General features: G+C 42.1%; 1 protein-coding gene across 1 annotated transcript in view; it reads left to right on the forward strand.

The window, feature by feature from the left end:
* Positions 1-25,440, forward strand: part of LOC120940565 (dynein heavy chain 5, axonemal-like) — a 445,728-nt gene that overhangs the window by 111,082 nt on the left and 309,206 nt on the right. The window contains exons 21-26 of the mRNA XM_040353506.1: positions 4,048-4,199; positions 6,400-6,607; positions 12,009-12,096; positions 14,996-15,119; positions 19,587-19,753; positions 25,258-25,350. Coding sequence (XP_040209440.1) covers positions 4,048-4,199; positions 6,400-6,607; positions 12,009-12,096; positions 14,996-15,119; positions 19,587-19,753; positions 25,258-25,350 — 832 coding nt within the window. The remainder of the gene's footprint in view (positions 1-4,047; positions 4,200-6,399; positions 6,608-12,008; positions 12,097-14,995; positions 15,120-19,586; positions 19,754-25,257; positions 25,351-25,440) is intronic.

Below are 25,440 nucleotides of genomic sequence, written 5' to 3' on the forward strand. Positions count from 1 at the left end.
AACAGAAAGTGTTGCTTTTTATTGAAATGATGGTCTTAAATCTACTTGTTGCTTCTATATCACTTAATTATTCCCTTATAAAAAATGATCTTAATAAAGTGTTTATAATATAATTGTGATTAAAAAAGCCTTACTGCTTCTCCCTTAGAGGTACAGTAGAACGTAGAGCTGCTGATTTTAGTGACGTACCAAACACCACTTGATGTTGATTATACTTGACGTGGGCAACCAAGGGGAAGAAAGCTGCAGACTTTCAGTGAAAACTCTGACCTGTACTTACCAGGTTTACAAATATTATTGAAGAAAAAGCGACTTCCCTAAGTGTTGCAATTAATTTCAGGTCACTGGGCTGAACAGCACTCTGTCTTCTTTGCTGGCCTCCACTGGGGACGAGCACAGTAACATCTCATCTGGATAACTCGGCTTGTTCTAGCAGTTGACAGGAAGCCAGGAGCACAGCACTGTCTGTGAATCTGTCAGTTCCACTTGTGACTTTGGAGACTCTTGTTAGGAGAGCAAACCTAAAGAAAAGTTATTTTTGGTCTTTCAAGCAATAACTAGCCCTATGAGCTGAGCTAAGGGCAGTCAGCACAGGAGTAGCTTGATGCTGATTCCATGTAAAAATCTCATTTATTATTATTATTATTATTTTTTTTTAAGGGCTAAAGCTAAAGAAAACGTTATGCCATTGTACCTCGTAAGAGGTTGAGCTCACATGTTGTGCATGTTGCTGCATGTGTGTGTGTGTTTTGTAGCCTACAAAGGATTCTGAAACCTGGAAACAATATCAATAAAGACAACATGGATCAATCACATTTAGAAAAAATTAAAAATAAATGGTAAACAGCATAAGTTGCTGAATTGCAGTATAATGCACTACAAGTATTATATTTTAAATGTTTATTTTTTTTAATTAAAGCTATACTTGCTGTGATTCATATACATATGCCTTGTACACACGATCGGTTTTCCCAGTGGTAAAAAGTCCGCCGGGAAAACCGAGAACCTGCTCGGTAGCTTTTTCTCCCTACACACGGCCAGGTTTTCTGGCAGGAAAACTGCCATGAGAGCTTTGGTGGGGAAACCCGGCCGTGTGTATGCTCCTCCGCAGGTTTTCTGCAGGTTTAACTGCTGGCTTATAAATCGCTGGGAATCCCAGCAGGAAAAAAAGAGAACGTGTTTTCATTTTTCCCGCCGGTATCCCTGGCGGTTTTCCTATCGGGAAAACTGCAATGGAGCATACACATGGTCGGTTTTCCTGGCCAAAAGCTGTCATGGCAGTTTTCCCAACGGGAAAATCAGTCATTTGTACAAGGCAATACTTATAATTAATTATAGCACTGAGCATTGTTAGCAGGGCCGGGACAAGGGGTGTGTAGGAGGGATGGTTGCTCTGGGCGCAATGATTTACTGTAGGGATGGGGCAACTTCCTTCTGTCGCAAGGCTGACCAGAGAAGTGACAGTGACTGCTGGGTGTAGGATCCCCTAAGCTTGCACATCATGAACGGGGCGCAGTTTGATGTCTTTGCCCTGGCCACTGGATGACCTTGTCCTGACACAGGTTGTTAGATTTTGCTCCCACATATGCTGTTATTTTGCAATACAGTAGAAGAGTTAATAAATTACAAACGTTAAAATTTGGTACCCAACATCAGCTGAGCAGAATTGCAGTAGAAAGCACTGCAAATATTAGATTTTTTTTTTAAATAAACTGTGCTGCATAGACAAATACCAAACTTTGTTTCTTGTTTCCTAAACTTTTTGGTTAATTGTGTCATTGAAGCTCGTTAGATTTTGTTCCCATATATTCTGTTAGCTTGCACACGTGTATGCTTTGTAATCTAGAAGAGATAATGAAATCTAAAAAAACGTGTAAATAGGCAAATCAATACTTGTTATACTTGATGTGTTGTATAAACAGGTACCATGTTCCTGAAACATTGGGGTTTATTTACTAAAGCTGGAGAGTGCAAAATCAGGCTCACTTCTGTGTAGAAACCATTTAGCGTCTAACCTCAGCTTGTTCAATTAAGCTTTGGCAAAAGAACCTGCAATCTGATTGGTTTCTATGCAGAAGTGAGCAAGATTTTACACTCTCCAGCTTTAGTAAATAAACCCTATTGTCTCTGGACTTCCCAGTTAGTGGTACAATAGTTGCTTCGTTCCTCTAAAGACCTCCTGCTCTCTAGCTCCTTCGTCACCTCTTCCCATGCTTGCCTCCAGGACTTTTCACGAGCCTCTCCAATCCTATGAAATGCCTTACCCCAATCTGTCCGATTATCTCCTACTCTATTCGCTTTTAGACGTTCCCTGAAAACCCTTCTCTTCAGAGAAGCCTACCCTACCCACACCTAACTGTGTTTTAATTTTCTCCATCAGCTCATCCTCCACGGTTATTACCTTTTTGTTCCACTTGACCCGCCCTTCTATATTGTAAACTCTAACGAGCAGGGCCCTCTGATCCCTCCTGTATTGATTTGTATTGTAAGTGTACTGTCTGCCCCCATGTTGTAAAGAAGCGCTGCACAAACTGTTGGCGCTATATAAATCCTGTATAATAGTTGTATTATTCTGTTCCTATCTCTCAGTGAAAGCTTACCAGCTCTGACTCACTGAAAGATATAATAAACATGTTCAAAAATGACAGTAGGGATCCCAGTGGTTGCTTTGGGCAACAAGAAATGTTTTTTTTTTTTTTTGAAGTACAGATTTAGCAATCTGTCAGAACCTTTGTTTTATTTCTTTGAGCAACAAGAATTTCTGTATTTAGCACACTTTACATACCTAGGCTACTATGTGGCAAAAATGTGTACTTCACACTTGCTAAGTTCTAGGGAGGTCATTGCAATAAAATAGTGACAGCCACTGCAAATAAAATGTATATTATTTGACATTTAGGCCTGTTTCACACTGGTGCAACATGCGCTCCAACTTTTGTCACATGACGTGTATAAATCAATGGTTTCCGTCTTAACTCGTCCAACACAATTCAGTTCAACTTTGAAAAAGTTTCCTGTACTACTTTTGTCCGACTTGGGCACGATTCCCCAGGTTTCACTATCAGTCACTTTTAGAAGACTCTGTCCAGGCCTATCTGGGCCATAAACTGCACACTACATCAGGGGTAGACAAGAAGACTACAGCTAGTCCTCACAAGATCTGTGCCACTTCTCCTTGGGATTCAGCCCTGCACTCTCTAAGTGCTCTTCCCACACTGGCATTTATATGGGCACTAACTCCACCCATTACATGCCTAGAGGAGAGATTTCCTTAAAAGCGGAGCTGTTGCCTGCCTATAATTTTTCCCTTACCATACTGCAATGGCAATAAAGCCATCTAGTGGCAGGCAGATAACTGCACCTGTCAACATGTCAGCTAGTATGAAAACACACTTTAGGAGACTTTTTAGGCCTCTTGCACATGGATTTAATAATTTGCTGACGTTTTCATGCAGAATTTTCCTGATAGAGGCTGGCAGAAAGATCCTGAGTAAAAAATTAGGTTCTCTAAAGACTTTGCGTATAAACATGCAGCAGTCCTTAAACGCGCATACATATATACATGTGTTCTCCTCTTCATCCTCTTCTAGCTGCCAGTGTTTGAATGTACAGGTATGGTCTTGTGTTTGCACAATATATGCCTAAATTACTGCACTCAAATGTGACAACAAAGCACCTATGTTCAAACTACAAACATTGCAATTTTTTCCTCTGAGCCAGTTCTCACTGGGGCGACTCGTCAGGCGGCTCAGCCGCCTGACTAGTCGCGGCCCATTCTATGCAATAGAACTGTTCTAATAGGAGCGACGTAAGTCGCTCCAACTTATAAAAAGGTTCTTGTACGACTTTGGGGGCGATTTGCATTGACTTCTATACAGAAGTCATTTTGCTAATCGCCTCTGAAGTCGTCTTTAGGACGACTTGCAGAGTCGCCCTCGAAGTCGTGCCGCCGCAGTGTGAACCGGCTCTTAGTGTGCAGAAAGCTATATTTTTTATTAAACGTTATCACTTATGTTTACAATCCAAACTGTTTTTTTTTCTTTTCAGGTTACAAGACATGCTAATGGACTATCAGGCATTTACTAATAAAATCCCTGCTCTGCTGAAGCCTCTCATGTCACCTTTCATCACCCAAATTGAGGAGGTGCTGTCTCCAGGCCTCACACAGCTTTCCTGGACCTCCCTTAACATTGATAAATGTAAGTATACCGAGCTTGTTTGCAGACAACACTTTAGGCCTCATGCACACTCAACATTTTTTACAGAGGCTGTTTTTGGCTTCAGATGTGTTTTTTGGCAGCCAGTAAACTGCCCAGTGTCCATGCACACACAGGCTGTTATCAGTGTTTTTTTGGCAGGTGCGTTTTTCTGTCTGGAAGCCCCCCCCCAGAACTAGTGGGTTTTAAGAGGAGTTTTTCAGCAGTAAAAACGATCTAACCCTGATAAAAGTTAAAAAACACTGAAAAACATGGCTATTCTGCGATCATCATTTTGAGCCATAACTCCCATTTTGTGGGAGTGTAGTTTTGCTAAAAAAACAGGCATTAAAAACATTCCTAATTGCACATTATGTTATTTACCTGCATAAGATCTGTATTGATTATTTAATTTCATGGTGTACTTTGTTACCCTATATGCTCAGCCTATAGTACAGTAAATCTTCACATTCCTGTGCTATCAGTTTCAGTTTTTGTTGAAACATTGTGGTTCTGCACAGGTTAATGCATTAACTCTGTCTGAAGTGTAAGACCTACCATTCCCTGTGAAGAAACTATATATTCCACAATCACTGGTTCTTTCAATCTGGTGCTTGGGCAGGTGAGAGCTACACCATAATTAGATATGAGTAGACACAAGCAGGCAGAGCATTCAGACACACAGAGCTCACTCATGCAGCTAAATGATGTGTTATAACATTTACATTCATTAGCACTCCTGCATTTGTGGTGCAACACAAACGGCAGTGACGGCCCGTCCATTAGTGGCGCCCGGGTCCTGTCCCCTCTCGCCAACCCACCCCCTATATGCAATAGAATCATGGGTGCTCAACCTATGGCTCTCCAGCTGTTGCGGAACTACAAGTCCCATCATGCCCCTGCCTTCGAGAGTCATGCTTGTAACTGTCAGCGGCTTCCAATGCCTCATGGGAATTGTAGTTCTGCAACAGCTGGAGAGCCACAGGTTGAGCACCCATGCAATAGATAGATGTATGCATAGCACAAATCTATCCATGGCCGCCCCCATTAATGCGTCCAGCCCCTTTCAGGGCATCGGGCACATTAATTTCAGTGGTCAGGGTTTTTCTTTTTGAAGCACCTGATTAGAGCCAGAGGCTCGAATAGGGTTCAAAATAGGTTGGGCTCAGGTCACAGAGAATTCGCCCCGATCCCACCCAGGTGTGTTACAACAGCGAATTAATATTAACAATCCGGCCAATCAGAAGCGGGTGTGAGACCTGTTCTACGATTGGCTGAAAAGAGAAGAATCCTGTCGAGGAGGAGGGAGGAAACAGAAGCCGACGTGATGACTCGTAGAGAGCAGGAGATCGGGAGGCTGCCGAGCAGGGGAAGCTGCCGCCAAGCAGAGGAAGATTGCCACCCCCCCTCAACAAAATTCCCACCTGCTGCCACTGACAAACGGGATGGTGTGGCATGCCTTAAAGGATATCTAAAGGTTTGTTTTTAAAAAACCAAACAAAAACAACAAACATGTTATACTTACCTCTGCTGTGCAGTTGATTTTGCACAGAGTGGCTCCGATCCTCCTCTTCTGGGGTCCCTCAGTGGTGCTCCTCTTCTCGAGTGCCCCATTGGAGAGCCGCTCTCTCTCTCAGAGGAAATCGTGCAGGCGAGCTCCCGTGTCCTGCTGCGTCCGGTGACAGACAGCAGGACTCGGCCTGATTGACAGCAGCAAGAGCCAATGGCTGCGCTATTAGTCTATACAATGAGTACCCGAGACAGCGGCTGGAGCTGCTGTGCTTGTCCACGTCGCTGGAAAGATCGGGTTCAGGTAAGTAAAAGGGGGGCTCGGGGAGCAGATGCATCGCAGGAAGTTTTTTACCTTAATGCATAGAATGCATTAAGGTGAAAAACCCAGAGGGTTTACAACCCCTTTAAGTGCTGTGTGACCTGAAACAGGAACTTGTCCTGTCTCCTTGGCGCATAGAGATCGGCTGGCTGAAGCAATACATGGACGTAGAGGAATTGACCAGCCACTACAAACTGCAGCCACAGCATGTGAGCCCATCAATACAAGGCAAGGCAAACAACGCAGCATATATACATTAACTGCACTAATGCAAAGTTAAAATAACAAAAGTATACAAGAGCGCACTATGCATTTAGCAATGGTGATTAAAAGATTTTACATATATTTAAAAATGCCTTTTTTTTATTTCAGACGTTGCAAATGTTTACACTTCACTGAGAGACATAGAGCAGATATGTAAGGACGCCTCAGATATATTGGAGTGCCGAATTGAAAAATTACTATTGGACATATCAGAAACAGCACTGGTGGATTTGCCCGAAGATGATGCAATTACTGTACCGGGTTTTCTAGATAGGACAGAAAAAGTTATTGCTGCAGCGGCAGAGACATTGGCTATGTAGGTATTCTGATGTTTTAGATTGCAAATTTAAAAGAATGCAATCATTTTACACTTGAATAGCTCTAGTTCAAAGAAAGGAGTAGTATATTTGTGAAAATAAGATTGCACTTTACAAAATATTTACATATGCAATATATTTGAATATACTGTCATAGTACAGCATTTGATTGTTTTTAAAGCCTAAATATGTGTCCACTATTTAAAAGTCTAGACTGTCCATACTTTTGAAAGGGTGCCGAAACTGTCCTTAATTTTTAAAGGGTGCCTTGAGATTGTCCGTGATTTTTAAAGGGTGCCTTAAAGGAGTTGTAAACACTTGAGGTTTTGCACCTTAATGCATTCTATGCGTTAAGGTGCAAAACCTCCTTTAGTGTAGCAGCCCCCCAGTGCCCCCTGTTTTACTTGCATGAACCCTGTCTTTTCCACGCCCGGAACGAGCACACCAGCCGATGTCTCATGTCCTGATTGGATAGATTGATAGCAGCGCAGCCATTGGCTTCCACTACTGTCAATTAAATCCATGACACGGGGGGCGGGGTCGAGTCCTGCTGTCTGTGTCAATAGACGCAGCAGCATCACACGGGAGCGCCACCCGCACAGGTGCCCTGAGGGAGAGTGCTTCTCGGACAGGGCACTCGGGAAGAGGAGGAGCCAGGAGTGCCGCTGATGGACCCCATAGGAGGAGGATCGGGGCCACTCTGTGCAAAACCAACTGCACAGAGGAGGTTAGTATGACATGTTTGTAACTTAAAAAAGGTTGAGAAACACTGTGCTAGACAACATTACCAAAGCAAGGAATAATGTATGCCAGTCCATGAGCTAAAATATAGTTTGGCACTCACAATGTTTAAATCACTGTTAAATGGATGCAGTTGAAATTAAAAAGTATAGTCTAGCTAAAGCATAGCCTAGTTTCTTGGTTACTTGTGCTTTCAGACCCCCTGCTGAGAATATATCGTTAAATACCTCCATGGTTGCCCTCTTGTATATAATCTGATTAGTTGTATTTGCCTAGACCACATTCTTGATCTGCAGTCATGTTGAGGCAAGGATATTTTCACAGAAAGATGTACTGGGATCATTTCAGACATATTGTAGGTAATATTTTAATACTACCATGTATAACTAGTTGAGAAGACTTTGTATCATTGTAAAAAGAATGGTACATTATATGAATATGCCGCAGTATTTTGTATAGCATTTCAAGGAACAAAATAGGGCCTTTAAATATTAAGGTTAGAAACTCAAACCTTAAAAATTTGTCACATTTTCCTCGGTGCCTTTCTTTATATTTTGCAGTAGTTTTGGGTCAATTAAGATGAAGTAAAATTTTGAGGTGGATTTGATGAGAATTCAGCCAAGAATATGTTACAGTACTTTATTCTTTTTTTTCTACATTCTCCCCAGCTGATAAATGGCTACATATGCAGATACACAACATGAAAAAAATATACCTAATTTGAGTTATTGGGGGGAATTAAGAAGTGGTGCAGGCAGCTTAATTAGGAGCAATCTATTTCCTGTCCTATGTCATGTCTGTGGCAGACACAGCGCAGAGAGTAGTTTGGCTGTAACGGAAAGCTCAGGATTCCTCTGCAGGCTCTGCTCATGCAGTATAATCAGTGAGAGGGATGTGTGCTGTCTGCAGGTTGTTCACATCCTGTACGACAGGTCCGACCTGATGGGGAATGGGGATCTGTTGCAGTTTTTATATTGAAAATTGCCTCATTCCCTCTGTTAAATCGTTGCAGGCCCTGTAACAGCTTATTTTTCACTCTAAAATATTGTGTTTAAGTTTAGCCCATATTTTTGCATTGTAGTAATGCAATTTATTTTAAATCATTTCAAAAATTAACAAAAATCTTTTCTACAGCAAGCGTAATGATAGATAAACAATGATTCTGAAGCATAAAAAAGTAATTAACAGAATGATGTAGGCAAGTGTTCCTGGAGTCTGCAAGCCCCAATGCCAAAACAGTCCCAATCATCTTAAACATATTTAAAGCACTCTTATTCTCTTATTAAATATACAGCACTGTGGTCTATATTTTATATATAATTTGACTAAAAAAATAGGAATATTCTCTCCTAACTAAGGTCAGCAGTTCATTTCTGACTATTTGTCTGACATACAGATAGACTCAAAGGGTAGCAATGAAAGGTCTATTTTTATTTATGTGCTGCAAAGGGCAAAAATGTGCAGTAACCTATAGTAGACAGTTAAAATATCACTTTCAGCAGTTTAGCATAGTCATACAAATAAAATATGACTTTTTCTTTAAAGGAAAACAATAGAATTTTCAGTTTCATTTCTTATTTTTCCATAGAGATATGCATGTTAAATGGTCAACCTAAGAAAGAAATAATGAGATTTTTATTTCAGCTGTCTTTTATTAACAAAGGTGGGCTAACTATGTCTTGCATAAAGATGGGCATTAAAAAAGAATTCTATTAATCTGTATATAGTACAGGGATGGAAATACGGTACAGCAAGATGTAAAAGCACTACATCTCAATGTTCAGTTACATTTTACAATAATCAAATGCATGTTAAAGTGGAGTTCCACCCATACATATAACATTACATCAGTAGTTTTAAAAAAATGTCATTAGTCCTTTAAGAATTTTTTTTTTTTTAGATGCCTTTAAAGTGTTGTTGCTAGGCAGAATAGTTAATCTTCCCTCTTCCTGCACCTAGGTGCTAACCTACACCGCACAGACTCCTGGGAATGTAGTGGGTGTAACTTTCCAGGAGTCTGTGCACTCCCCAGTCTCGAAGAATCATGTGACTTGGACAGTACAGGTGCTGAAACCTGATCTGAAACATATTGCACTGCTTGTGCAGCACTGAGCATGTGCGAGATCTGCATGGCTGAAATCCAGGAAGTCATACAGTCTGGCTTCATGATGCCCACACTTAAGATGGCCCCAGTCAATTTATATTCTATAAAGTGTCTAAATGCTGTAACGACCTAACAAAACGGACCTTAGTTTACAGATTAACTTTACTAGAATACATTAAGCTTGTGTATTACAGGGGTATTTATATTTAAAATGTGAAATTGTGGCCGGAACTCCGCTTTAATTCACAAGGACAATTGTACTAAAGATTTGGGGGAACATATGATTCATTGCCCCCTCCTTACACATGAATGGGCTGGTGCCTGGCTAGTCAGGCACTCATTGCTGTCACATGAGGTAGGGAATAAATGGGAGCTTCCCCTCTATCTGAGGCCAAACAAAGTGGTAGGAAAGCAAATGGAAGGTGAGTATGTGCAGTTGATGGGGCCTGCATTAAAGTGAATCTGTTACTTTGCCACCAGGGCCAAGCTAAAGGGTAGGCAAAAGGCAAAAAGGGCAAAATTTACAGTTAATGGAGGGGGCACATTTTGTCTTGGGTGATAAAATATCTTGTGCTGGCACTGTTTGCCATTCATTATCAACAGCTATATAATTAAAAATGCATTTACAATCCAGCTGCATTATTGTACCCGTTTCTTGGGGGGCTATGAGAAATTGCATATTGCACTTATCCTGTAGGCAAATAAGAGAATCAGAACATTCTCTGATTGGAAGAGTGGGTTTGATAATAAAGTTTACACTTCACTGAGAGACATAGAGCCGTGGCTTATCCTGAAAAGGACGGCCAAGGACTGTCCCAAAGGAGGAGGATGACGGTCGGGGGAGGAATCGGCAACCAGAAGTTACTCTATCACTCTTATGCGGATGATACACAACTGTATTTTCGCATATGCAACAAAAAGGATCATTCTCACGGACTTGAGAAATGCCTTACTCTGATAGAAAACTGGATGACAACGAGTTATCTTAAACTCAACGGTTCGAAAACAGAACTTCTCCTGTTTCAAGCCAACCGGAAAAATCATCCAACGACAACATGGTCACCCCCCCCCCCGCCGCCCATTCTGGGTAAAACTATCACCCCTAGCCCAAAAGCAAAAAGTCTCGGAGTCATCTTTGATACCAACATGACAATGGATGCACAAATAGGGTCAGTAGTCAGCGGTTCACACCATCTGCTGCGCCTACTACGCAGACTCACCCCCTTTATCTCTCAAAGAGGACATTGCAGTCGTGGTGAGAACAATTATCAATTCCAGACTTGACTATGCAAATGCCCTCTACCTCGGACTTCACAAATTCCAAATCACTCGTCTGCAAGTCGTTCAAAATACGGCCGCACGATTAGTGACCGGCAAAAAAACATGGGAATCAATCTCGCCTTCACTGAGAGCCCTTCATTGGTTGCCGGTAAAAGACAATCTCCTTCAAGGCACTGTGCCTAATGCATAAGTGCATTCAAGGAAACGCCCCCCAATATCTATGCGAAAAAATAAAAGCTCATAACCCCAATCGTATTCTGCGATCCACCAATCAAAACCTTGTCCAGATTCCCAAAGCCAGATACAAGTCCAAAGGAGATCGAAGGTTTGCTGTCCAGGGACCACGACTGTGGAACGCTCTCCCAGCCACCATCCGTTTGGAGGGGGACCACTTTGCCTTCAGAAGAAAGATTAAAACCCATCTCTTCTGAGGGCAAGGGGTTTCACCCACGAAAGGGTTACAGCGCCCAGAGGCGATTTAGTTTGCATGTGCTGCGTTATATACGTTTTTTTTTCAGCAAGAAAAGGGGGGGGGGCATTTAGGAGGGGACTAGATTTTTCCCTGCGTAGAAGTGCACCAGGATTTCCTTTTTGGAGGTAGGTGTCCAGGAGCCCTTTATAGGGCTTTAGGTTGGTTGGTTGGTTGGTTGCAGTGGAGGTATTTTTTTTATATAAATCTGAATCTCTCAAGAGGATCCAAGTATACAAGCTTTATATAAGAAGAGATTAATAAAAGTACATATCTCCAGTGTATCAACAAAGAGCCTACTAGAAGTCCTAGAATTGTGTACATATAGTTATTATTAGACATACCTCCAGATGGATGCTGTAGCAAAGTCCAGTTGCAGGGGCCCCTGAGGATAATGGGGCATCTGAGTCAGCCTATCTACTATGTGCTTTAGTCCCTCTCTAGTAGTGTATAATAGTCTTTTTGTGCAGGATTTAGTAGCCTGTACAGGACATGTGGCTGAATCTTTCTCTCTGCCCACTTGCTCCTTCAAAGCTCTCAAAGCCAATGCCTGAGGGGCAGGAAGTACATGCATAATATTCATAGGCATTTACATATTCAGATAGAGGACAGTATATACTTACATTAGTAAAATAGGTATTGTTGTAATGACTGCAGTACACAAAAGCCACCTGGAACTGAAGACATCTGTTGTATTTAAAAAACTGTGACACCCAAATTGCTCTCTATACTGTACATGTATACATTGCAGTCATTTCGTCTTCTCATTAAGTTTACCCTTTCTTTCTACTATGATAAATTATAGGCAAAGCAAGCAAGTCGAGCTATGTTTGTATGAAATGATTGATGCCCTAAAGAATAGGCTAAAACCTTCGGACAGGAACAGTCTACAGGTAATCAATGTTTTCATGTTATTGTGACATCTGCATACATTGTGTCAGTGAGGAGCACTGCCAATGATCAGGCTTGTTAAATATATGAAAGTGTTGTGAATAAGTTCACATTTATTATCACTGATTATCATTGATCAGCACATCATCTAAAATAGTGGTCAGGTATCAAGCAGGTATTTTTTTCATACAATTTTCTAACTAATTAATTCTACTTAGGAGGTCTACAAGGCTCCTACTGTTAACTTATAGAAATAATTAAGGTGTCCTCCTTAATCAAGCAATCGTGGCAATAGCAGACTTTTTAATATAATTTTGCATTTATCTTTAAAGGCCTGTACGCACGATCGGTTTGTCTGATGAAAACGGACCGATGGACCGCTTTCATCGGATGAACCGATCGTGTGTGGGTCCCATCGGTTTTTTATCCATCGGTGAAAAAAAATAGAACCTGTTTAAAATTTTTCCTATGGTTAAAAAACCGATAGAAAAAAATGATCGTCTGTGGGGAAGTCCATCGGTCAAAAATCCATGCATGCTCAGAATCAAGTCGACATGCTCCAAAGCATTGAACTTCATTTTTCTCAGCACGTCGTAGTGTTTTACGTCACCGCGTTGGACACGATCGGATTTTTAACCGATGGTGTGTAGGCAAGACTGATGAAAGTCAGCTTCATCAGATATCCGATGAAAAAATCAATCGGATTAGATTCCATCAGATATCCGATCGTGTGTACGAGTACTCAATTCTCAATGCAAACCTGGAATAGAAGACATCTAGAAATACAGGCCAATCCATTAGATGGTGTCTATATTTAATAAAATGACCTCTGACACTTCCTGCATATTATATTCTTAAATACCCACATTTGGCACAAATGCTACTGGCTTTAAAGCAGATTTAAATTAAAAATGTTTACACCTCTTATCGTGAAATAAACAGTGTCTATGTAATTGAAAAACAATAATAAAGTCCCATAAAATATTGATTCTAATCCAAAAAGAGAATGTCACCTACATCACCACAATATAAATCCTGTGTTCTCTTATGCCGAAAATCTTCAGATATATCAATCCTTTCACCATCCTTACCCCTCAAGTGGAAAGGAAGCTTAGCAGAGTTCAACAACCCATTATAAAAAGTGAGTCATACAATGTTTTTCCGTAAAGTCTCAGCTCAATGTAAACTTTATGGAAATCCTCCTATTTAGCTGGTGCTAAAAATTTTGGGAGAGGGCGGCACAAATTAACACCCCCCCTTGCAGGAGACAGGCGGTGGCCATCACCCCCGCTACCCACGGGAGACTGACGGCGGCTCTAATCACGTGCTTAAAAAAAAACACATTGTAATACATGCATCTGGCACCTCTAATGGAGCGGCCACCACTGATAAGAAGAAAAAAGACCTTATAGTGTGAAAAATCGATTTGCAAATAAATTCAAACGAGCATACAATTTACTTACAAGCATCAGTCATTCACAACTTTCGACCCCTATATAATCAAGCAGTTAGAACACTCACAAGAAAAAAAATTAACCAGTAGACATATGTAGGTCAATAACACATTTCATAAGATGTTTGTTCATAAAATCCTTAATTATGTAAATGGGTAGATAAAGGAAGGAGTTAACATCGAGGGGCAATCAAGGTATTAACTGTGTGCCTCCTGAGATTTATAAGGCAGGTTTACATTTAGGATGTTAAATATTGGAGCATACCAATGCTCATGGCTAAAAATTTAATATATTGCAGCTTACCAATCCTTCGATGTGATGCCTTCATATTTTTCAAGCTTTTTTTCCTTTTAATATCCCAATTTAACACCATTCTGTCCAAGGGTAAAAAGGATCATTTACAATGCTGTATTTATGAAGAAGCATTATCACCCTGGGACAGGACTGCAGGAATCTCCCTTTTTTTCTGTATTGTATAGATGGGAGATAATTTTTTAATACTTATGCCGCATACACACGTCCATTTTTAATGGTCTAGAAACGTTTTTTTCAACCTGATTATTGTTAAGCCGGCCTTGCCTACACACGATCGTGAAAAAAAAATGCTCTAGCAAAGCGTGGTGACGTACAACATGTACGACGACACTATAAAAGGGAAATTCCATTCGGATGGCGCCACCCTTGGGGCTGCTTTTGCTGATTTCATGTTGGTAAAAGTTTGGTAAGAGACGATTCGCGCTTTTCAGTCTGTTACAGCGTGATGAATGTGCTATCTCCATTACGAACGCTAGTTTTACCAGAACGAGCGCTCCCGTCTCATAACTTGCTTCTGAGCATGCATGTTTTTTTCACATCGTTAAAGCCCACACACGACCATTTTTTTACAACGTTAAAAATGACGTGAACATTTAGAACATGTTCTAAATTTTTAATGGCCATTTTTTACGTCATGAAAAATGCTCTGGAGCCCCCACACGATCGTTTTTATGATTTTTTTTTACATCCCGAAAAACGGTCGTGTGTACGCGGCATTAGAGATAAATGAGAACAATGCATGACATTTATCAAAGTTCGAGCAGAAGGAAACTATGCATTGTAACCAATCAGCTTCCATCTTACAATTTGAAAGCTTAATTGAACAAGCTAAAGATAGAAGCTGATGCCATGCACAGCTGCTCCCAGATGTTGTCTGCTGCAGTTGTGATCAAAGAACTGATAAAACAGCAGCACAGGCAAGAGCGCACACAGTTATCAGTTGTGATATTTCTTGCAAGATCAACAGGTATTGATTGCATTCATTAATCAGATATAACAAACCATTTTCAGTGGTATATTTAACTCACCACAAGGGCCAAATAAGAGAAGTTTATTGTTGGGGTTTGCATTGTAATTCTTCTTTAAGACCAATAATTTTTTTACATTTTTTTTTTATATGATTTTGTTTCAGGACTCATTTGTTTGTTTGCATATTGACGCTAAACAAAAAACTCGCTGTCAGGAATGTCTTCCTTGTAGTTACTATAATGTTATGGGCAATTTATGTCAGAAAAATACAGACTCCTTTGTGAAATGTAAGTGCCACTGTGTTTTTTTGTTTTCTTAACGTCTTTCTTAATATGCGTTGATGACTGTACCCCACTTATTGCCAACATTTTCATTTCCTTATTTGTATGCACAGTTTTTTAGAATAGGTGCTGGGTTCAGACATTTCTTGACGACCACTGCACGATAATATACGTTGACAGAATGGCACGGGCAGGCAGATGGGCGTACCTATCGGGGCCCCCCGGGAACCTGCAGCTGTCGAAATCGTTCCAGGAGCGATCCCTGATGAGGGGGAGGCCAACGATTCATGGCCACCCCCTCACGATCGCTCCTGATGAATGAAAAGCTTCCTCTGCCTGTGAAAGTGTAAACACATGCAGAGGAAGTGATGTCACTCTCCTCGTGTCGGTCTTTTGGTCTGGGGCCGAGGAGAGAAGACATTCCAGAGTAAGTGCACCAACAGTACACTGACACCAGTACACATAGGCACACTTTTCACCCCCCCCCCCAATCACCCCCTGCACCTGCAGTCACAGTGTCACCGATTGCAGTGTTTTTTAACCGATCACTGCATTTGGTGTCATTAGTGACTGTAAAAAAGTGTCAGGGCAGTTAGTGATAGGCCCCTTTAGTTGTAGGGTACCCCCTAATAAAGGTTTAACCCCTTGATCGCCCCCAGGTAACCCTTTCACCCCCTGTCGACACTGTCACTAAGCAATATTTTTTCTGATCGCCATATTAGTATCGCGGGTGACGCTAGTTAACCTGTTGGTTATTTAGGTTCACCGTCAGGTTTTTATAGTGTCAATTACCCCCCATATACTACAATACATTTTAACCCCCTAAATGCCCCCTAGTTAACCCTTTCACCCAGTGGTGGCTGCGTCCCCTAAGACAAAGCCAAGTCGTCCTCCCCGCCGCTGCCGACATCTAGTTAATGTGTGCTGGGGGAACACAACAGCTTTCATTTGAATAGCTGTGTGTTCCCCGCCGGTCCTCTAATGTATAGACACTCCCCCTTGCCCAGAAACTTTGAAAGACAGATCACCCTTCCCAGGATTGGACGGGTGATCTGTCTATCAAAGTGCCCGGGCCAGGGGGAGTGTCTATACATGAGAGGCGCGGCGGGGAACACACAGCTATTCAAATGAAAGCTGTTGTGTTCCCCCAGCGCACATTAACTAGATGTCGGCGGGGGGCGCACTCGCAGGTGTCACTCTATACACACTTGCCAGCGCTGCTGCCTGTACCTGTAAAACTGTCTAAGTGTGCTGAGTGCGATCATGCACTCGGCAGTGTCGGCACAACAATTCGTTCACCTCTCTTTCCTGTCAGCACGCTGTGCTTCACTGTGCACTCCCCCTACGGAGGAGCCTCGTTAGTCCTGGCCCGTCAGTTACAGCCGGGGGTGGGAGGACTCAGAGGAGTGCAGAGAACTGTGCTGGCGGCGGCGCTGCGACCTAGATGAGCCTGGCTGTAGCTGGAACCTGGAAACAGTGTGTGACAGACTGACAGTGCTTGTGCTTGTGTATTAAAGTAAGCAGAATTGCAGATACAACTGGTAGACTACATCTGCCACAAGAATATAATCATATGCACCTGATTTTGGGGTAGTACGATTCAAGGTCTTCACTGCACACCAGTTCATTCACTTGGGGCATATGCAAAGAACACCCTCTTGTGTTTCTTGCCACAGTAAATCTCAGATTGCCAAATACATCGGGCAAGTCAGAAGCTAGGACTTGAGCTCCTGGAAGAGGAAATCAGTATACTGTACTGTACAAGTTTTAGCTTTAGACATGGCTGAATTTAGGGACACAAGGCTGCATTTGGGGACACAAGGCTGCATTTTAAAAAAAGTATCGGTATTCGGTATCGGCGAGTACATGAAAAAAAGTATCGGTACTTGTACTCGGTCCTAAAAAAGTGTTATCGGGACAACCCTACTAGAAATCCTGAATGTGGTTATTGGTTTTCGAGGCCCCGTACGCGGCTAGGCTCCCAAAAAGTCCCACACATGTAGTATTCCCGTACTCAAGAGAAGCAGCAGAATGTATTTTGGGGTGTAATTCCACATATGCCTATGGCATGTTTGAGCAATATAAAGTTTGCCATTTTCCCGCAACTGACCCGACAAAATATAAAATATTCCATGGACTCAACATGCATCTCAGCAAATAGCTTGGGGTGTCTACTTTCCAAAATGGGGTTACTTACCCAATAGGCATATATTGATTAATTTGATCAAAAATTATTGTGTCTACAAACTATGGGACCTTGTTTTTACTAGTAATGGTGGGCGAATTTTAGCGTGACTTTGCGGCGGACAAATCTGACCCGAAATTACATTTTATGGGGACCAGTGACATTGTTATATTGATCAGCGCTATAAAATTACACTGGCAGGGAAGGATTAACACTAGGGGGCGATCAAGGGGCTAACTGTGTTCCCTAGGTGTGTTCTAACTGTAGGGGGGATGGGCTGCCAGGGACATGACAGAAATCTCTGTTCCTGATGACTGCAAAGAGTAGATCTGTCATGTCCCCTGTCAGAATGGGGATTCACCTTGTTTGCAAAGGCAGATCCCTGTTCTGCCTCTGTACTAGGCGATCGCAGGTCACCGCCTGTGCGTGCCGACGTACAGCTATGGCGATTCGCGCAGGAGAGCCAATCTGTCCCTGTATAATGATGGCAGGTAGTCGGTAAGCAGTTCATGGCTCACTATTTTTTTTTTTTATTATTTATACAAAAATGAAGATAATTCTTTGCTAATTAAAGCATTCCTAAAATCATGAAATAATCACTGGGAAACAGGAATGTGCCATGGGGTTGATTTACTACAACTACTACAACCAGTGCAAAATCTGGTGCTCCTGAGCATGATAGTCAATCAGCATCCAACTTTGGCTTGTTCAATTAAGCATTTGACAAAAGAACCTAGAAGCTGATTGGTTTTTATGCAGAGCTGCACCAGATTTTGCACTCTTTAGCTTTAGTAAATCAATCCCAATATGTAACACCTTGTTTTTTTACAGATACGTCCAATTATTTTCCCTGTTCTGTCCCGTCCCCACTACACATTTCCCTGTGTGTAGCTCGAAATGCAGCTAAACCCTCCTATTCTACAATAAGCCACACTGAGTATCATTTTGAAGCTTAATAAGTAATTCTCACCAGCGATGCTGCATTTAGGGGATGCAAGCAGATGCAAGTTTTAGTCCAACATGTACTCTGATAGATTGTTCCTTCTTTCAACCTCTAAGATGGAGTTCCCAGGATGCACCTGTTTTTCATCCTTCGATTGATGAATGATAGGAACTTTTGTTAAGGGCCAGTTCACACCAGATGTAGTTCCGTGCAGTTCCATTTTTTCTGCACCAATATATTGAGTTCTGGTCAGTTTCTGCACCAGAAACTGACTGCACTGGTGTAAACTAGAGCCATTGGAATGCATGGAAAACACTGTGCATGCATTTTTAGTGCAGAAAAAAAAGCACACGGAGCTGAACGAAATCTGTGCCTGGTGTTTAACTAGCACTAAAAGAGAACAGTTTCTAGATTCTGCAAAAACAGTAAATTTTTCACTGCTAATTGGTCCAATCTGATATTGCAGACAAAACAGAACATCCCCTATGTGAACAAGACTTAAAAAAATTTAAAAGCATTTCCAAAAAAGAGTTAATCTTAAAAACTATGGGGCAGATCCACAGAGAGAGTACGCCGGCATATCTACTGATACGCCGGCGTACTTTCAAATTTCCCACGTCGTATCTTTAGTTTGAATCCTCAAACCAAGATACAACGGCATCTGGGTTAGATCCGACAGGCATACGGCTTCGTACACCTTCGGATCGTAGATGCAATACTTCGGCGTCCTCTGGGTGGAGTTTGCGTCGTTTTCCACGTCAAGTATGCAAATTAGCTATTTCCGACGATCCACGAACATACGCGCGGCAGTCGCATTCTCTTACGTTGTCTCAAGTCGGCTTTTTCCGGCGTACAGTTAAAGCTGTTTTTTTGCGGCGTATAGTTAGACTTGCCATGTTAAGTATGGCTGTCGGTCCCGCATTTCATTTGAATTTTTTTTTTTTTTGCGTAAGTCGTCCGTGAATCGGGATGGACGTAACTCACGTCTATGTTAAAAAAAAATGACGTCCTAGCGATGTCATTTAGCGCAATGCACGGCGGGAAATTTCGGGACGACGCATGGGCAGTTCATTCGGCGCGGGGACGCGCTTCATTTAAATAAACACGCCCCCTAATCGCCGATTTGAATTCCGCCTCCAGAGAATAGACTACGCCGCCGTAACTTACGGCGCAAAATCTTCCTGGATTCGAACTAAAGCCAGGTAAGGTACGGCGGCGTAGCATATCTCTGATACGCTGCGCGGGTGCAGATCTCTGTGGATCTGCCCCTATGAATGTATTATGAATGTATGCCTCTTGGGTATGCACATTTATTAGTTGTGTTTTGTTTCCTTTTCTTTTATAGGCACAAAAGTTTCATTAGACACTTTAAAACGTCGATTGCACACAGTGAGTTCCAAATATCAGACAACAAAACTCGCAAAAGATCATACCTCAAACCCACTTTTCAAAGCTGAGATCCATCTTGCCATTCCAAATGTTGTCATGCGACCAAGTCTGGAAGACATACAGGTAAGAAAATGTTAGAATATTTCTGACACTGTTATAAAACGTTTTTGTGAAAAATATTTCATTAACGTGTAGCTGTACTACCTGTAAAAACTAAGGCTGGTGAACAGAAGGCACCATAAAGTGCCACGGCACACCTTTCCTTGGCATTGTGCCCTTCATAGACCACTGCTGGAGCCCCTAATATCATAGGCACTACAGGTGCCCTCATAGAGCTCCTTTTGATCTGGAAATATATTTAATTAATCTATATCTAGATATACAGTACTGTATCTGATAATCCAAAAGTGAAGAAGGGTTTGTAATTGTAGCCAGGTGCTGGGCTACAGCAATATGAGGAAGAAGACATTGGGGGTTATTTACAAAAGACAAATCCACTTTGCACTACAATTGCAAACTACACTTGAAATTGCACTGAAAGTGCAGTCGCTGTTGATACGAGGGGGACATGCAAGGAAAGTAAAAAACAGAATTTTAGTGTAGCACTACCCCCGTAGGAGCTGCTGGTTAGTTTTGGGCCTGCACGTTACCTCAACATTCATCATCTAGGGGAAGAAAGTCTAAAATAATTCCAATGTCCACACAAGATGTAAAACCTCTAAAGCCCTGTACACACGATCGGTTTGTCTGATGAAAACAGACCGTTTTCATTGGACAAACCGATCGTGTGTGGGCCCCATCGGGTTGTTTTCCATCGGTAAAAAAAATAGAACATGTTTTAAAAATTTCCTATGGATAAAAAAAACGATAGAAAAAAAACGATCGTCTGTGTGGAACTCCATAGGTCAAAAATCCACGCATGCTCAGAATAAAGTCGACGCATGCTCGGAAGCATTGAACTTCATTTTTCTCAGCACGTCGTAGTGTTTTATGTCACCACGTTTTGGCACAGTCGGATTTTTGACTGATGGTGTGTAGGCAAGACTGATGAAAGTCGGCTTCATCGGATATCCGTCGAAAAAATCCATCGGATTAGATTCCATCAGATACCTGATCGTGTGTACAGGGCATAACTGTCAGGTTTTATTATTTTGCTGAAAAACTTGTGAAGAAGGTAGAAGGTTGAAGGGGAAGGGAAGGTTCAGGTACACGGTACAGATCACTGGGGAAAACCCCTTAAACTCCAAAGTCATTCACCATTCCACTTTTGAGTGGGTATTGCTCACCCGCATATACCCCTCTCACATGGCCTAGCAGCCGGAATGATGCACAAACCAGTTCGACAACAGTCTCTGCCACAGACTGATTGAGAACAAGTTTGAACAGTCCGGAATCCTCTGCCACAGGATGTAATACCCAAGCTTCCAACCTTAGTTAAAGTGCCTTTAAGCTGACCCGGCGAAATGTAGGACAACTTGAGTGGTGGATCCCTCCTTAATAAGGTCACCAGGCCTATCCCGAGACATAAGCCTTCTGCTTGGTCTCCTCCAGGGCAGGTCCTCCCCTGGTTTCCTTCATTAAGTGTAGCCCCCTTCACTTAGATGGACAGCTTAAGATCCCTCTTGATTCGTAGGCCCCAGCCAGCATAACTGGGCCTACTAGTAGAGATGCAGCCTTGGGCCAACGTGGTCCCGGGGCTGGAAACCACACAACACATACCTCGCACCAGGAGGGCCACGAGGAGAAGGACCCACAAAATATGGCATCTGCCCCCTTAACTATACCTTCCTGGCAAGCACAGCGGGGCACCACTTCCACTGGGCTGTTCCCGAGGAAATATACTCAATCACCTATGGCTTGCCCTTGTTCCAACACTGGCCTGTGGTGGTATCGCCACCTACAGGCAACAGTGGTAAAATGCTATCAGGCACAACCACTGCCAGGACAGAGGCTAATTTAGAATAAATCATACAGTCTGAGCCACACTCATACAGTCTGAGCCACACTTTCGGCTCAGACACCCACTAAATTTAGCATAGCACCCAGTCATTTGGGAGCAGGGCGCTACATTAGCTTGCACGTGATTGGATAATAAAATTAGCAGAGCTTCCCCTCATTTCAGATCTACCTCTCAGATTTACAGTGACTGCACTTCCAAGTGCAATTTCAAGTGCACTTTGCACTTGTAGTTTGCACTTGTAGTGCAAAGTGGATTTGCCTTTCGTAAATGACCCCCATTGTCTTTTATTCTTCATTCCCTCTACTGAGATATTGATGTTATGCTGCTCCATTCTCCTCCGGTGAGTAGGGAGGGGGGAGCTAAAGTCAAGCAAGCCCATAGACTTCTATGCAGAATACTGGAAGCTGTAGTTTGAGACGGCAGCCATATAATGGGACAAATAGAATCCTTAAATGACATATTCCCTTAACTACTGCGCAATAGGAGGAATGGAGAGATGAGTTTTCTTAAACTGTTCGAGAAAGGAGACCATAGCAGGAGACCATACCATTGGAGATCCGAGCTAGATACTGGAAGTGAGGACACCTGGGGGCAACAAGGCATTGCCAACATCACAGCACCTTCACCGCTGCCGCAGGGGGATTGAATCATCCACCACTGATCACCAGAGGCTTTCTGGAGAAACCGAGGGCTCCTCTTCTACAGTCACTACACTGCAGCATCCCAGGGACTGATGAGAGGGTTATTTGCCCATTGCTGGTACTGCAAGCAGGGACTGAGACACTTGGAGCAGGACGCCAAGTGTACCCAATCCATACCACATCCACACCTGAGTTGCAAATTAAACAAAAATAGCCTTTGCGCTAAAATTGTCCAGTCCAAAGTGATAACACACTGACCACATAATCCTTTAATGAGAAAGCTTTGAGTGAAGCAATCTGGTCAGCACCATACTCATTGCAGCGCAGTGATAAACGGGAATTGGAAGCTGTGAAAACAAAAAGGAATATGAGTGCACAGGCTCATGGTGCAATTTCATCCTTTTTTTTGGCTATAAAAGGATAAAAGCGATACACTCACAAGTGAAAGTGAATAAACAGCATCAAACAGCTCCTCCAATAGAGAGCCTTAAAAGGGAAACATCCGTGTTTTAGAATAGATGAGAAGACCGCTGGATTGATGGATGGGCTGGCTCCACAGACACAGGCTCATCAAGCAGCTGCCGACAAGCTGCAAGTGAGCCACTCTATGGCTGAAGAAACAGCCGGTCAGGAGAGGGCTCTGGGGCGTTTACAACACTTGTCCTATGGAGAGCTCTGATGGCGCCAACTGACAGAGGACACTGTAGTTGTCAGGATAACATGTTTCGGAGGGCGTGGCCTCCTTCTTCTGTGATTCAGAGAGCCCTTTTCTAGATAAAATTAATTGGTCTGGGTTTTTTAACCCTATAATCAGAATTTATCGAACTTCTACTGAAAAACATAGGGGATAGTATGACAACTATATTACATTTAAGAGCAGCACAAAATATGCCTAGGGTATAATTACATATATTTTCTCTTGACAATTTTTTATTCATTGGATTACAATTGCAAATGAAAAATAGTTGTATATATAATATTTCAATTAGTATTTATTATCTATTATTTTTAGTCAACTGTGCCCAAATACAACCTCTTGTGAAGTTGTATTATCTATCAACTAGTTAACTAACATGTAAAATTCCCTTTACAACACACTAAGGGTTAAAAAGCAAGAAAAGTCATCAATTAGGAAACTAAAGTTATTCAATATAAATAACTAATATATAAGTACGACTTGATATGTGTGTGTGTGTGTGTGTGTGTGTATATATGTATGTGTGTGTGTGTGTGTGTTTGTATATATGTTTGTGTTTACATAAATGCATGTATATAGAAAGAACCTATGAATGAATTATATAGCAATTTTATTATTATTTTACCTATCCAATTTTACTGAAATGTATGATTTTATTTTTTTAATATCATCCAGCTATTTTTCATTTGCAATTGTAATCCAATGAATTAAATTTTGTTCAAGAGAAAATATGTGATTATACCCTAGGCATATTGTATGCTGCTCTTAAATGTAATCTAGTTGATCTCCCTGGGACAAGTGTTGTGGGGGCCTTACATCCCGCTCCTGACTGGCTGTCTTTTCAGTCAGTGAGTGGCTCACTTGCGGCTTGTCGGCAGCTGCTTGATGAGCCTGTGTCTGTGGAGCCAGCCTATCCATCCAGCGGTCTTCTCATTTATTCTGAAGCATGGATGTGTCCCTTTTTAAGACTCTCTATTGGAGATACTGTTTGACAATGTTCATTCACCTTCACTTGTGTATCGATTTTATCCTTTCATATCCAATAAAAACATGTTATTGCACCATGAGCCAGTGCGCTCATATTCCCTTTTTTTTCACACCTGGACTGCACCTATACCGCATTATACCACTGTCGTTAAGTTCACCAACGCTCTTAAAGGGCCCCACCAATAGCTGGCAGAAGAACATTTCAAAAGACTACCTCTCTTGTAATATTCTGCATATTACAAGGGGTCAAACTTCAGGTGCTGAATACTGGGTACTGAGAGGTTAACATACATACCTAGGGATTGAGCACTGAGGAGACCATGCACATGTGATAAGTGTTAAAGGTTTATCATATATGCACATAAGAATGGGCACTTAGGGGTTAACATACTTGGGCTGGGCACTATAGGATGCTTTTATAATGGGTCAAGGTCACTGATATGTTAATATTAGGGCTGTGCGTTAAACGCGATATTAACGGCGTTAACGCAAACCCGTCAATATTTTTGTCGCGCGATTAACGGGGGAGCGCTCGGGGTGGACGTGCAGAGTGTGCAGCGGCGCGGCGCGGCTTACCTTCTCGCTGGATTCACAGGCAAGTTACTCACCTTGTCCCTGGATCCAGCGATGCCACCCCGCTGTGTGATCGGCGATGCCACCCCGCTGTGTGATCGAGCGGGTCCTCCTTGCTTGGCGGGTCCTCCTCGCTTGGCGGGTCCTCCTCGCTTGGCGGGTCCTCCTCGCTCGATTCACAGTGTCTGTGTGCCGCCTATCTACGTTCCCTGCGACGTTACGATGCACAGGAGCGGAGAACGGCGCCAAATTCAAAAAAGTAAACAAACACAATACACACAGTATACTGTAATCTTATAGATTACAGTACTGTATGTAAAAAATACACCCCCCCCCTTGTCCCTAAAAACTAATTACACACCAAGCTGAGCATGTGCAAAATACCCCCAAGGTTCTGTACTATCAGGAGATGGATTGGGGTCAGTGGAAGAAGGGGAGGATCAGAGAAGACGGGATCAAACTCCATTTACACAATACGTAGGAGCAACCCCTTAAGTTCCACAGTGAATATAACCAGCATGCTTTACTGCATATACAGACTAATTTTACTGTTGTGGATTTAGTAACACTTTAAGTGTTTCTGGTCATATGAATAAAAGAATGCCTGCAACTACTAGTTAATATACAGTAAGGATTACTAACTGAATAAAGCTCACAGTATGGATGAGTTTTATTTCGCATCTTTGTTTTGTACATGATTACTGCATTCTTTTACAAGCCATGTTACATTCTCCAAGGTGATTTTCTTTTTCTTTCTTTTTTTTTCCAGAGTGCAGTGAACAAAGCTATAAATATTATATTGTCAGCAGCCAAGGACATTCCTCTTTGGAATTTTGCACATCTACATCACAAACAACAACAGGTAATGCTATACTGTGCCTTTGCTATAAAAGCAGATGGATCTGATGCCAGTGTCATAAATTTATGCTCAGTTGAGGTAAAAGAAAATGTT

The sequence above is a fragment of the Rana temporaria genome, chromosome 5, assembly GCF_905171775.1.
Source record: "Rana temporaria chromosome 5, aRanTem1.1, whole genome shotgun sequence".
In the NCBI taxonomy this organism is placed as follows: Eukaryota; Metazoa; Chordata; class Amphibia; order Anura; family Ranidae; genus Rana; species Rana temporaria.